This window comes from Cucumis sativus, chromosome 3 (genome assembly GCF_000004075.3).
Source record: "Cucumis sativus cultivar 9930 chromosome 3, Cucumber_9930_V3, whole genome shotgun sequence".
Taxonomy (NCBI): Eukaryota; Viridiplantae; Streptophyta; class Magnoliopsida; order Cucurbitales; family Cucurbitaceae; genus Cucumis; species Cucumis sativus.
Window position 1 is genome coordinate 2061448 of NC_026657.2, and position 13206 is coordinate 2074653.

At 26.7% G+C, this 13206-nt stretch overlaps 1 protein-coding gene across 1 annotated transcript; it reads left to right on the forward strand.

Annotated features, from left to right (window-relative positions):
• Window positions 1–8650: 8650 nt before the first annotated feature.
• LOC101222736 (ethylene-responsive transcription factor ERF039) lies at window positions 8651–9967 on the forward strand. Its single transcript, XM_004147172.3, has one exon. The coding sequence runs from the start codon at window positions 8767–8769 to the stop codon at window positions 9409–9411; it is 645 nt and encodes a 214-aa protein (XP_004147220.1). The 5' UTR covers window positions 8651–8766; the 3' UTR covers window positions 9412–9967.
• The last annotated feature ends 3239 nt before the right edge of the window (window positions 9968–13206 follow it).

Here is a 13206-nt window from a genome sequence, read left to right on the forward strand (position 1 = left end):
CCATATGCAAAAGGATGAATTTGAATGATGGATTGAAAGAGAAAGATAGTAAATATACATACGGTGGTGTGATTGATAATAAACATTAGAGAGGAAATCAAATTCATAGTTAGGGCTCCACATTCTTTAATTTATGATAAACCCCCCTATATACTCCATTATTTTTTCTATATATTAAACCCTAAGTAAGGTCATCTTGTGAACTTGACCATGTAGGACACACCCTCTCAAATGAACTTCAATTTTCTATTTTAATGGTTATTTATGGTTTTGGTACCAAAACTTTTAGAGACCTTTCAATTTTTAGCCATTCAAAACTTAAATGTAACTAATTTGATTTTGATCTATAAATCATCAAATCACTCTCAATTTGATTCTTTGACTTTTTTAAAATTCTAGTCGTCTTTCAAACGTGCTATATCATCTATTTATCTACTCCCTATACCCTAGCTATACTAAAAGTATAACTATTTGAATTGAATATGACATATGGTTAGCTGAATATAATACAGGTATAATGGCTAGTTATGATTACAAAATTATCAAATTATTTGTCAGTGAACTTGACACATTAATTTATTAGCTAGCCATTTCTATGGTTTAATTACTATGCATTCATATATATATATATATTATATTTATAACATGCCATAAAATTAAGATATAATCATACTACGGGGAGATTAATTATATCGTTGGTTGAATTATTCGATACAACAATTAAAAAAGAGGGTCGACCTAAACAAATTGTATATATACTGATTACTTTTGAGTAAAACTCACTTTGACAATGATACTTCAACTTATGATAAACTTAATTATGCGTGATTATTTGAAAATAAGTATAGATATATATAATAATCAAGATATAAAATCAAATCTATACGGTGTATTAGAATGATCTCGAACTTTAATTATAACATGCAAATAGATGTGGTTTTTGGCCCTCATCAACTATGCTACTTGAAGTGGGCAAACATACATTATTAATGGACTAGGACGTTGAAGATGCACTAAACGTTAAGTTGATAAGTAGAGTCAGGGTATAAAAGATCAATGATTTCTGTTCAAGTAGGCTACCCTTTTAATTTATATATATGGAAAGTTATGAGCTTCATAGTTAAATTAATTTCAACTCCAAAATGTTATAGTTTGAAGAAGAGGAAGAGATGAGGACAAAAAAATTATTTTAAAATTGTGTTAGATTGTAAGAGAAATTTATAACCAATTATATAAAACCGTTTAATTAGAATTCTATCATTTTTTTATTTCAATCCATCTTCCTTTTCCTCTATTTTAATTTCTTATGCTAGGAGTACTAACGGATCAATGACAATGATTTTTACCGAATAAAATGGGCCTAGAGAGAAAGACTAACTCGACTAAGTCCACCAAATAACGCAATCTTTACTCAATTTACTCCAACTAGGAAAGTAGAAAGTACGAGAGTATCAAAAAACCCTAATAAGAGAAAGGTAAGAGAATCCAACCCTATAAACATATAGGAAAAGGAACTAAAGATCAAGTTATAATTATGTTGACTCTACATAGAAAACTTCTATAACGAACCTCATCTATAAAACTTCTTGATCACTTTAGCATCAATGCGCATGTGTATGACCTCCACCATTTCAACATGCACATGTATTATATTCTTTGCTAGAATTCAAATTTTACCTTTATGTTTCTATGTGAATGTTAGACTACTTACTCCACGTGTTCAAATATAGATTATTACTCTACTCTTTTTTGTCATGATAGATAATTAGTTTTCATTTTTATTCGTTATATAATTAATTAATATTGAAACAAATAGTTTCCATAAATTCACATGTTACCAAAGTTCCTATTAAGAATCTTTCTTTATTAATTATTTTCCTACATGTATATGAAATAATTAACCTTATATATATATATATATATATATATAAAGAAAAATAATATAATAAATTATATTTAAAGACATTATTATTTTGTCGGTAAGCAACTTTTTTTTTAACAAAACTATATCACATTAATTATTTTAGAAATCTTAAAACTTTTATTAATATGATATAAGTATATATAACTATAATAGTTATTAATTATTATTAGTTTGCATATAAAGAAGATATAAACCATGTGGTGAAGAATAAGCTAATGTAGATATTGTAATGCTTCATTGGTCCCATTAATTGCTTGGACTTGAGCAAATTCTCATGCTTTTCCAAAATATATATAATATATGAAGGTACAAAGTATAACATATATACATAACATTTTTCTTTTGTAGGGACCTTAACATGAATGAAAATATCAAATATGTAACAAAAATGCTCCTTTTCCCAATCTCTTTCCAATTTTTGCACTCTAAAAAGTTCACTTTTTCCTATTTAATTCACACCATTTTTTTCTTATATTTTGATCATGCTTAGTCTATGATGTCAGTTCAAAACAAAATATTGTATTTGTATGATGATGAATCTCAAAATTTTAATCTTTTCAAGTAACATTATAATACAATAATGACGGTTGGTTTGTGTACTGACAGTTTAAAACCTCAATAAAAAATCTAACAATATCACAAATAACGTGAGATATATATATATATATATATAGAGCATATTTTTGCTATTTTTTAGTTAATACCTAGGAGGAAAGAGATTTAAAGATAGATGAAAACTTCAAAATTAAACCATTTGTTCTATTTATTGATGGGGTTTAATATAATTTTTCACTTATATGTTGATGGTTAGATGAAACAAGTTTCAACAAAACGTTATTAGAAAGTTTTATTTGTTGACTTTATTGATGTGGATGAAAAGGATTGAATTTGATTATCTTTAATTTGTGTAGACTAAATACAATTTGATTTTAATATAAACACACATCGCATATAAATGAATTTTCTTAAAAGCATTTCCTAAAAAGTTGTGAAACTTTAAGATTATGCATTTCCATTTATCCTAATTTCTCTTTAATTATAACAATTAAAAGAAAGATATCATAATATATAGAAATAAAGATTCTCAACTATGCATATCAACAAACAAAATTTGGACAACCAATATGGTTTTTAATTAATGGCTTTTTTTTAGTGTGGACCAAAGTGATTTTATATCTTTGGGCAATCATTATGATCTAAATTATTTTTGTATGACAACTTACCAACACCATAATTTCTAGATAATAGCAAGAAAATAAAACCAAAGAAACAAAAGAAGTTTGGGTTTAATTTGATGGGAGATATGAATGAGGCAAACAAATGAGAATTAGATAATATATATAAGGGTTTAGCTAATTTTAAAAAAAACTATACTTTTTTTAAAAAAAAATTTCACCGATCCCACCTTTAAAATTATTAAATCACCCACGAGTAGCTGATGAATTATAGTAAATTTAATATTATATTAATACGAAGGAGTTTTCTTATTCTTTGCGACTTTATTATAATTTAAGGTATATATTCTTTAAAAGAAAAAACCTTTAATGATTTAACGAAAAACCTTAAAATTTAAGTAAATAGGTGATGAGTAATTAAATTTAATATTATATAACATTTTTCTTTTGAAGATTTGTAAAATGTTAATTAGTAAATTTCATATTCATGATCGTCTATCAATAAACTCAAAATTTTAAAGTAATAATGGATTACGATAAATTTAATATTATATTACCATATATTTTTAATAAAAGTTATATATTTTTATTTAAGCTGCCATGTAAAGCAAAAAGGGTTTAATTTTTTTAGTTATGCTAAAAAGAGAATGGAATTATTATTATTTTTTCAAAATACAAATGGATCAAGGATGATACTTTTCCAATTAATTTCAATTATTACGTGGACAGCTTCATCTTTTAGTTTTTAGAATTTTAAAAATTAAATTTATAAATCCCAATAATAAGATTCTACGTTTTATTATTTTAAAAAAAATGTTCGTCGAAACTTATTTTGTTTTTATAATTTAACTTAAAATTGAAGTGGTTCATTAAAAAATTAGAAAACCCAAAATCAAAAAATGAAAAGAAAGAAACAAGTATATATAAATGTAAAAAGCAAAATTGTTAGGACTCGAATAATGGTAGTATTAAAAAAAAACCAAAATTAGGGTTTGTAGTACCAAAAAAGATATATTATAATTTGGTTGAGAATGGAAGGTATATATGCACATGAAGATCACTTCATTCTTAGGAGAAACTCCCCTTATAGAAAGCATTTCATGAATAATTGCATTTTCATTAATGATTTCTTTTAAAGCTTTTTGATGTAATTGAACATTTGGTGGTTGAAGTATATATATGAAATGTTTTGTAAAGCTGTTCTTACAAATGTCCATTTCCTTAAACTTTCTTGGCATAATTCAAACAAGAATGTGTAATAGTATATAGATTTAGGGTTAAGTCACAAACATGATGTCACCTCTAACCCTACCAATGTAGAGTACATGCATACCTTATTTGTCAAACTACCATGTGCTATTGCCACCTTCTTCTTTTATAATGTTTATTACATATATACCAACAAAACATTGTATTCTCTTCATGTTTTTCATTCTCAATTTTTTTTCATGTGCCAATGATAGAAAAGATCTACGAACTAAAAAGAAAAAGAAAACGAAAACGAAAGGTTATGAGTATTGAAGAATATTCAAAATCATCGACTTTTGAATTGATAATTGAAACTTTATTGATTGAGTTATGTTCGTGTTAACAATATTATGTTATCAAGACTTAGTTTATGCATGAACTATTCTCGATTATGAGTTGTGTAAAAGTAGATATTATTAAAAATAGTACGTTTACGTGGGAAATATTAAGCTTTTTAAGTATAAATTTCTAACTTTTTTGAAATTAAAATTGAAGTAGAACTTAAAAAAAAAACAAAACATCCATTATCTTAAAAATTAATGGTACCTTATTTGAATTGAGATTCTAAGATGACATGAAAGTATATACTTTTCTATATTTTGTCACAATATAGAAAATATAAAATATAATTTTCCATTTGTCATATCTACCATCTCCAACTATACATGTGGCAAAGTTCCTAAACATGAGGAGCCATCAAATGACATACATCTCAAGGCAAAGCTTCAAGGGGCCATCATCCAACCCCTTAATTGTCCCACACACACACCCTTATGAAATATATATTGAATAAAAATAATTAAATCCCCTTTTTAAAGATAACATTGAATGAATTTTTGTCAATTTTATAGGGAAAAAAGGTGAGAAATAAATTTGTTGAAGTTGGCCAATAGCAATTTGCCAACATTTTATTATTGTTTTTTTGTGACCCACCAACCCTTTTTATTGTTTCAACTTTTGCACATGAAAAAATGATAGGTGTCTTAGTCATTTGAATAAGGCTTTGGAATAAGACAACAAGAGCAACCAAAATAACCAAAGGAACTATTATTATTAAGAATGATTCTTTTAACCAAAATTGCACCCAATTTCTCTTTTAAATGACTAATTGTATTGGGATTAAGTTAATTAGCAAATACAGCTATTAACCACAACAAAACTACTTGTTTTTAACTAATGAAATTATTATCTCAATTAAATATTACATATTTTATTTTGAATATTTTCATTCTTCTATATACCTAAGAATTTGACTCTTTATCGAGGTGTTCAAATGAAAAAAGAATCCATACCACCCTTCTCAAAATGTAACGATTGGATTGAGTTAGTTTTGTTTTTTTGTTGAAGTTAAGTTAAATTTTTCTATTTCTGTCGGCTTCAATTGAGTTTGGTGTCTTGTTGAATAAATTTGTTTTCGAATTGACTAAAATTTAATCTTTGTTATGCATATATTATGAAAGATTAATATTTTTCTTCAGAAGTTTTTGCCTTTATCTAAAGTTTGTACTAGATATCATAGATAATATTGGTTTGGTATATCATGTGAGTTTTTAAAGATTTTAGTTATTGGACGAACATCATAGATACATTTAAGTATTTTAACTTTGGTAAGCAAAAAAATAACTCAACAACCTAATCCATTCGAACCAAAATGGGATTTCAAAGGTTGGATTGGAGACCCCATTTGAGACTTTAGGTTGGTAAAAAAATAACCCAAAACCCAAGCCAACTCAACAAATGTCTAAGCTTGACATTTTCCTACATCTCTTAGAATCATACATGGCCATGTTGCTATTCTCATAAGCCAACCCAAGTTCTTCTAAGCATTGAAAAAAGAAAGAGATAATAACTTTATTTATTTTTTAACTCTTTCTTAATTAACCATGCTTTATAGTTTTAATATTTCTCTTATTCAAATATACGGATTCCAATTCATTCATATTATATGTCATAAACTCGAGTGTTTGCACGATTAAATTAAGTCTCATATATGTTTGAATTTTTATTTCTCTTTGATAGAGATGGAAACAAAAAGTAAGAAAAAAGAGGTTGTCAATCTGTCCAAAAAGAGTATTTCTTTTAATTAATTAATCAATTATTCTCTTCTTCTTATATATATAAAATATTAAAGGACCAATGGATTTTCTCTACCAATATCATATTAAAAAAAATTGTATTGTTCATGCTCATTTTGACACGTATGAAAAGTTAATTAAATGAATTCCACCAACAATGAAAATAACATAACAAATATAATGTGAGATTTATTTATTATTATTATTTAAAAATGTAATGTATAAAATAATGAATAATATATGTGACTTCTTTAAATGAAATATATATTACTATATTTTTTTTTCAAAATAAACAATATTGGAGTTGAGAAATTAAATCTTTTTTTAAATTAAAGGTTGCATTCTCTATTTAATTAATTATGTGGTCTCCAAATTTAGAAAGGTTTTATTGACTTACAAATATATTAAAAATTATTTGTTAATATGATGGACCCATATATTTATATATGTAAAGTATGTGATCCAATAACAAGACAACACATCAATAAAAAAATTAATAAAAAAAAAGGAGAAACTATCAAATATTAGTCCAAAATATTATACTTTTTTTTTTCTAATCCATAAGGGAAAAAAAAGGAGATTATTCTTCATTTTAATTTTTGCACATTAATGTTAAAACTTAATAACAATTAATTTTGTTTTAGTTTTTTTCTTTTTAGAATTGAAGTTAAAGGACAAAATTATCATATATACCTTTAGAAAAAGCAAATCAAAATTTTAGCTAAGATTTAAAGAAAAAAACACTTATTTAAAGAAAATTCAAAATTTAATTAACTTTAGAAACATTTCAGCTAATAGATTATAAAATGGGCATGGGGCATTCTAAAGATTGTTTATATGTATAAATTTTTTAAGTAAGAATTACTTCTTTTTTGTCTTACTTTTTTTAAAGAAATATTTCATCCAAAAACTACTTTATTATTTTGTTTCATTATTATTTTTATTAACAAAATTGATTGAGTTAGAAAATGATATTTAATTAAAAAACCAACTTTTTTTTTTAATACCAATGAAAAACTCGATTAAATCACTAATTTACTTCTTGTTTTTATCTAGAAGAGAAAAATCGTAAAATATGACAAATTTGACAAAATATTTACAAAATATAGCAACACTTCAGATTTTGTCAATGATAGACATTGATACATACCGATATCTTCTATCACTGATATTGACAAACAATAATAGAAATTTAGAATTTTACTATATTTTATATTCTAGTTCATTTTACTACATTTAAAAATGTCTAAGATTCTTATTATTTAAACATGTATTTAAACTTTTGAAGCAATGTCTATCTAATTTGTAAAAAAATCGATCTTCAACCTTAAAATGCTTGAAATTAGCCCGTAAGTAGTTAGTATAAGCACCACGTCCATGTCAAGTGCTATATATCAATAAAACTAACTACAAAAACTTATTTGTCAAAATGATCGAAAGAAGAGTAATAAACCGGTACAATGCTTATGTCGTATAGTTTTAATATGTCTAATACAGCATTTTTAGTTTTTAATATCTTAATTTAAAGATACAATATTTTGCCTGCATTCATACTAAAATTGCAAGAAAATGAGAAAAATCAGTGTTAGAAACTACTAAATTTAATATTTAAAATTCATCTATGGATGGTATATATATACATACACACTTCAATACCAATGAAAATTTTATATTAGGAAATTGAATGTAGAAATATAGTTTGGTTAATTAATAAATTAATAATTAAAAATAATTTGATTGCTTATTAAATAATATAAATGCATTATTTCATAAATCTCAACCAATACATTTACAAAGTTTAATTAATGTTTAATATAAAAATAGTCATTTATTTTCGTTTAGATGATTAAAATAATTAATTCATATAACCAACTATATTAATAGTTCTCTTACCCCCTCATACATGTAATAAAGTAATTATTTATTTTAATTGATATATATAGAAAATCATAAATCAAACTCATAAATTTTGTGGACTCGTAAATGGCTATTTAACTTCATTTCATAACCATTTTATTTTTTAAAATAAAATTAATAAAAATTATATAAAATGATTTTAATGTTATCTTTGTTTTCTTTGGAAAGGTTGGTTAAGAAATATAAGTTTGTGCATTAAGAAAATAGTTTTATGTTAATAGCAGGAAGAAATAATATCTGCAATACAAAGGGGTGTTGGTGTTGAAAGAGTGATATTTGTGAGGTATAATATATGCTGTGTGGGATAAATAGTACATAGCTTTTTGAAGGTCTATTTTAAGGCCCCCTACCCTTCCACATTCCCATCCCCAAAAACACACACATACACACACTGACACAACCACTTCTCTCTCAAAAACTCTCAACAATGGAAGATCCTCTTCAAAGATTCCAACTTCACTCTCAATCTTCATCCTCTTCATCAGATATCAAAAACTGCATCAAACAAAAAGCCTCCAAGAAAGTTAAAATCGGAAACGACGACAAACACCCAACTTATCGCGGCGTTCGAATGCGACAATGGGGAAAATGGGTTTCCGAAATAAGAGAACCAAAGAAGAAATCCAGAATTTGGTTAGGTACATTTTCCACTTCAGAAATGGCCGCTAGAGCTCACGACGTTGCCGCCAAAACGATCAAAGGTCATTCTGCTTACCTTAATTTCCCTGAATTGGCTCATCGTCTCCCTCGTCCAGCTAGTTCTTCTCCTAAAGACATTCGAGCCGCCGCTGCTAAAGCTGCCCTGTTTAATGATGAACAGAACCCCGGTGCGAAATCTGAAATGAATCTTAATTGCTGTGGCTCTTCTGCTGTTGCGGTCAAATCCGGTGGGGAAATCGATGATACTTTCTTTGATTTACCTGATCTGTTTATTGATGATCCTAATCATCAAATTGATACATTCTGTTTCTCCCAATTTGTTCCGATTGATGGTTTTGACTCTGTTTTTACACGGCCGTCGTCGCCATCGTCGTCGTCGGATTATTTCACTTACAGAGGTAGTCTTCTCTAGTTCCGCCGCCGCTATCGCCTCCATTGAAGAAGCCGGCAGCTTTTTATTTTTGATTTTGATTGGTTTTCTTTTAAACCCGAATACCCAATCAGGAAATTTTCCTTTTTTAACTTTTTGAATTTCATCCTCCAATTTATTATTATTATTTTTTCAAATGATGGTAATTTAATTATCATTTCATTTTTTTACTTTTAATCTTATTTTTCTCTATTTATATTTTCTAATTTTTTTCTTAAATTGACTCCTTCGTTTCTAAATATTAAAAAATAGTGTGATTTTAAAACGAAATTATAAGCTTAGTTTTCAAATTTAAAAAATCAAAACACAAGTGATTAACAAACGAGCTTAAATTACTATCATTTTAAAATTTTAATAATAAAACGAGGATGAGATTAATAAAGGAAAAAAATTGAAATTTGTGTTGTACATGTTTGTTCCTTTTCTTATTTATTTATTTTTCCTTATTCTCTTAGTGGCATTGTGTGTAATTAAGCTTCTTACAATTTCCACATTTGTAAATTCGTATGTATTATAGTAGATTACAATTTTTCCCCTACATTATGTATATTATATATATATATATAAAAAGCTTTTTTTTTTATTATTATTACTGAGTGAAAGAATTTTTTTAATTTTTACCTTTAAAAAAATGCATTTTCTTCTCTACAAGCAAAGTCCCAAATTTTTTAATTGCAATTTGAGATGAAAAAAAGTGAAGCAAATCATATGTTGATCATATAAGACAAAATTCCCACTCTTACCTTTTTCCTTTTTTTTTCCTTTTTTTTTTCTTCCTTCCTTTTATTAATATTTTAAAATAAAAATTTACATTTTTTATATTAAAAAAAGTTTGTTTGTTTGCTTTAAGCCATTTCAAAGCTTATGTTTGCACATAAGGAAGCATAAAGGGGTGGAATATCTTTGCTTTTCCAACTAATTTAAAACCACTAAGTGAGGTCTAATTTAATGTTACAAAAGCATATGCTTAATTAAATTAATTTACTTTCCTAACAATAATGTATTACTGAAGCATCGTAAATCTATTCGTCCAAGTTCAAATTTTCTCAACTAAAGAAAAAGTAGTTCACAAAAACCAATCGACGAAAATTTTATTTTGAACAGAAATAATGATTGATTGATTCTTTCTAGCAAACGAGTAACGATTAGTAGTATCGATGCGTTCATCATCTAAGTCATTTTTATTTTTATTTTTCTCTAATACAAATTGACACAATCATCTTTTGAATTCGATCACGATTGTAGTTCATGAAAAGACATATACTTCACTAAAATGAAAGTAGAATGGAAGAGAATGTGTGAGTGAGAGAGAACTCCATATCTCTTTCACTATCCACCATAAATGTGATTGGTTTTAGAGCTGTTTGAGCTGGCAATTTTGGACTTGTATACAAGGACAAAGTTAGCAAACTATCATCTATCAAAAAAAAAAAAGTAATTTCATTTTAGCCCTAATTAATTAACACCTAACCTAGCTACATTAGTCTAATTAATACCACTTATTTTAATCCATAGTTAAATGGAAAAATATTAGATAATGTTTGGTAGGCTAGAAAATCCATACGATAGTTCAAAACCAAAAACCATAAGTATCCAAAAATTAAGAATAAGCTTTAACTCTTTTTTTACATTTTAATATTAAATTACTAATCTAATTAATTAGTTACTAAAATTTTTGGATAATTATAGTGTTAATAAGCTTCTAAACTTTAGAATTTCAAAATCACTCATCAATCGTGTAAGGTTGGAGAATAGTACAAAGATTACGTCAATTGAGCTATGTACAATAACATTCAAAGTTTTAAGCTACACAATTCTTCTTGGATACTTTTAAAAGTTTAAGAATCTATAATAGACGTCCACGTCATATTTTAAATGTTCAAAAGATCATTCACCTTATATATTAATTTTGTTTTAAGAACGTGACGAAATTAGGTGTAACTTTAACGTGCAGTTGATTTCACATTTTATCTATAAAGTATCTAGAGAAAGGTAACAACTAAATTAAGGTACATTTGAAGAGTTATTGTATGTATTAAATAATAAAGAATTTGAACTACTAAACTTTCCGTGCATTTAATTATGTGATGTTAAGTAATATGAATTATTTAGACAGCTAGAATGGGTTTGTCAAAGGAAGAGGGGAATTTGTGGCTAAGCTTTAGTTGAGAGGTTGGGTGTTTTGAATGCATGGAATATAAAGGCATAGTGTGCAAGAAATAGTCATGTCTTATGTGAAAGCATATAAAGCACATGAAAGACTAGGAATCCAAGGTACCAACAAAATACTATTAAAATAAATTAAAAGAAAAATAGTATGCTATTCAAGAACCTTCTAATAAGTTACAAACGCGTTAATGATTATATTTCAAAAAATTGTAATTCAATCATTTTTACGCTTCATAATTGTTGAACTAAAAATAATAATGGGTTTGAATTTAGAGTTTATTTTTCTTTCTTCTAAATGCTTGTATATGTGTGAGAAAATGTTCAAATGTATGCAAGTAAATTTTTAATATTATCAATGTCATTCTCTAGTTACATTTCTAGCTAGTTCATTATTTAAGTTTTCTTCCATTTTATTTAGAGAGAAAAGTGATGAACTCGAATTTGTTTTTTTATCAGAAAAAAGCAGTAAACTAATATAAAAGACATTACCACATAATACTCGTAAAAATAGGAGAAAAACAGGAAAAAATAAGTTCAAACAGAGAAAAGAGAAAGAAAACAATGTGATATATATGGATAAAATGTTTGAAACTATTTGTTTTTATTGATTTTGAACCAAATGGTATAATAGAAAATAAAAGAAGGTTTAGGGCCAAAGATATCACTATGTATTTTCGGCTAGGAGAGAGAGTCGGTTTATGTGAAAACCAAAATCCAAAACATCACCCTAGTATCAAATATGGGTGGTCTTACCCAGCAGACCAACAACGACTCTTACATAGAAAATTTTTAAACTAATCACAAATTATCACATCATTTACTAAATTAATTATGAAAAGTACAAATAATTTGGGATTAATTAAAAAAATTTGACATGTGTCCCAAATTAAAATTGAAAACATAAATTGGTCAATTCTGATAATTGCTAGAGAGAATTCTCCCAAAAGCTAGAAGACTCCCTAACTTTTGAGGCTGACCATCCTCGAAGATTGAAGCTGACCATCCTCGAAGACTGAAACTCCTTTGAAGATACAAGCGTTATTCCAAGACTCCAACTTCAAGAACATCACATGTTCCGCTTCTTCAAATCAAGTGTAGGCTTTCAACCAACTTCAAGAACATCACGTGCTCTGCTTCCTCAAATCAAGCGTCAACGTTCAACAAACTTCAAGAACATCACGTGATTCGCTTCCTCCAAATCAAGCATAAACATCCAATCGAGAGAGAATCAGATAATTAAATTCTAGAGATCGATCCACATCGCATCAAATCAACAAAAATACAACATCAACTCAAGTTCAAATCCACAAATCAAATTTCTTTGAAAATCTCGTGCGAACAACGACCCTATGGTCAATCACCTCATAAGTTGTATGATATATTACACCTAAAAAGAATTTGAAATCTTATCGAAAAAGTTACTTCATATATACAAAATTTATATTAATAGAACTTCGTATATATGAAGTAAATTGAATCATACTCTCAAATTCTCTAGCTTCCACCTTCTTTCACTATTTGATTTGAACATTAGAGCGTGTGTGTCATGCATCACACTAGTGTGTATGTTTCTTGTTTCGTGTGCATGTTTCTTCTTTTACAAAACAC

Bases quoted from the DNA above. Each gene is read 5' to 3' on its own strand.
- LOC101222736 (XM_004147172.3), top strand. From the start codon at position 8,767: ATGGAAGATCCTCTTCAAAGATTCCAACTTCACTCTCAATCTTCATCC.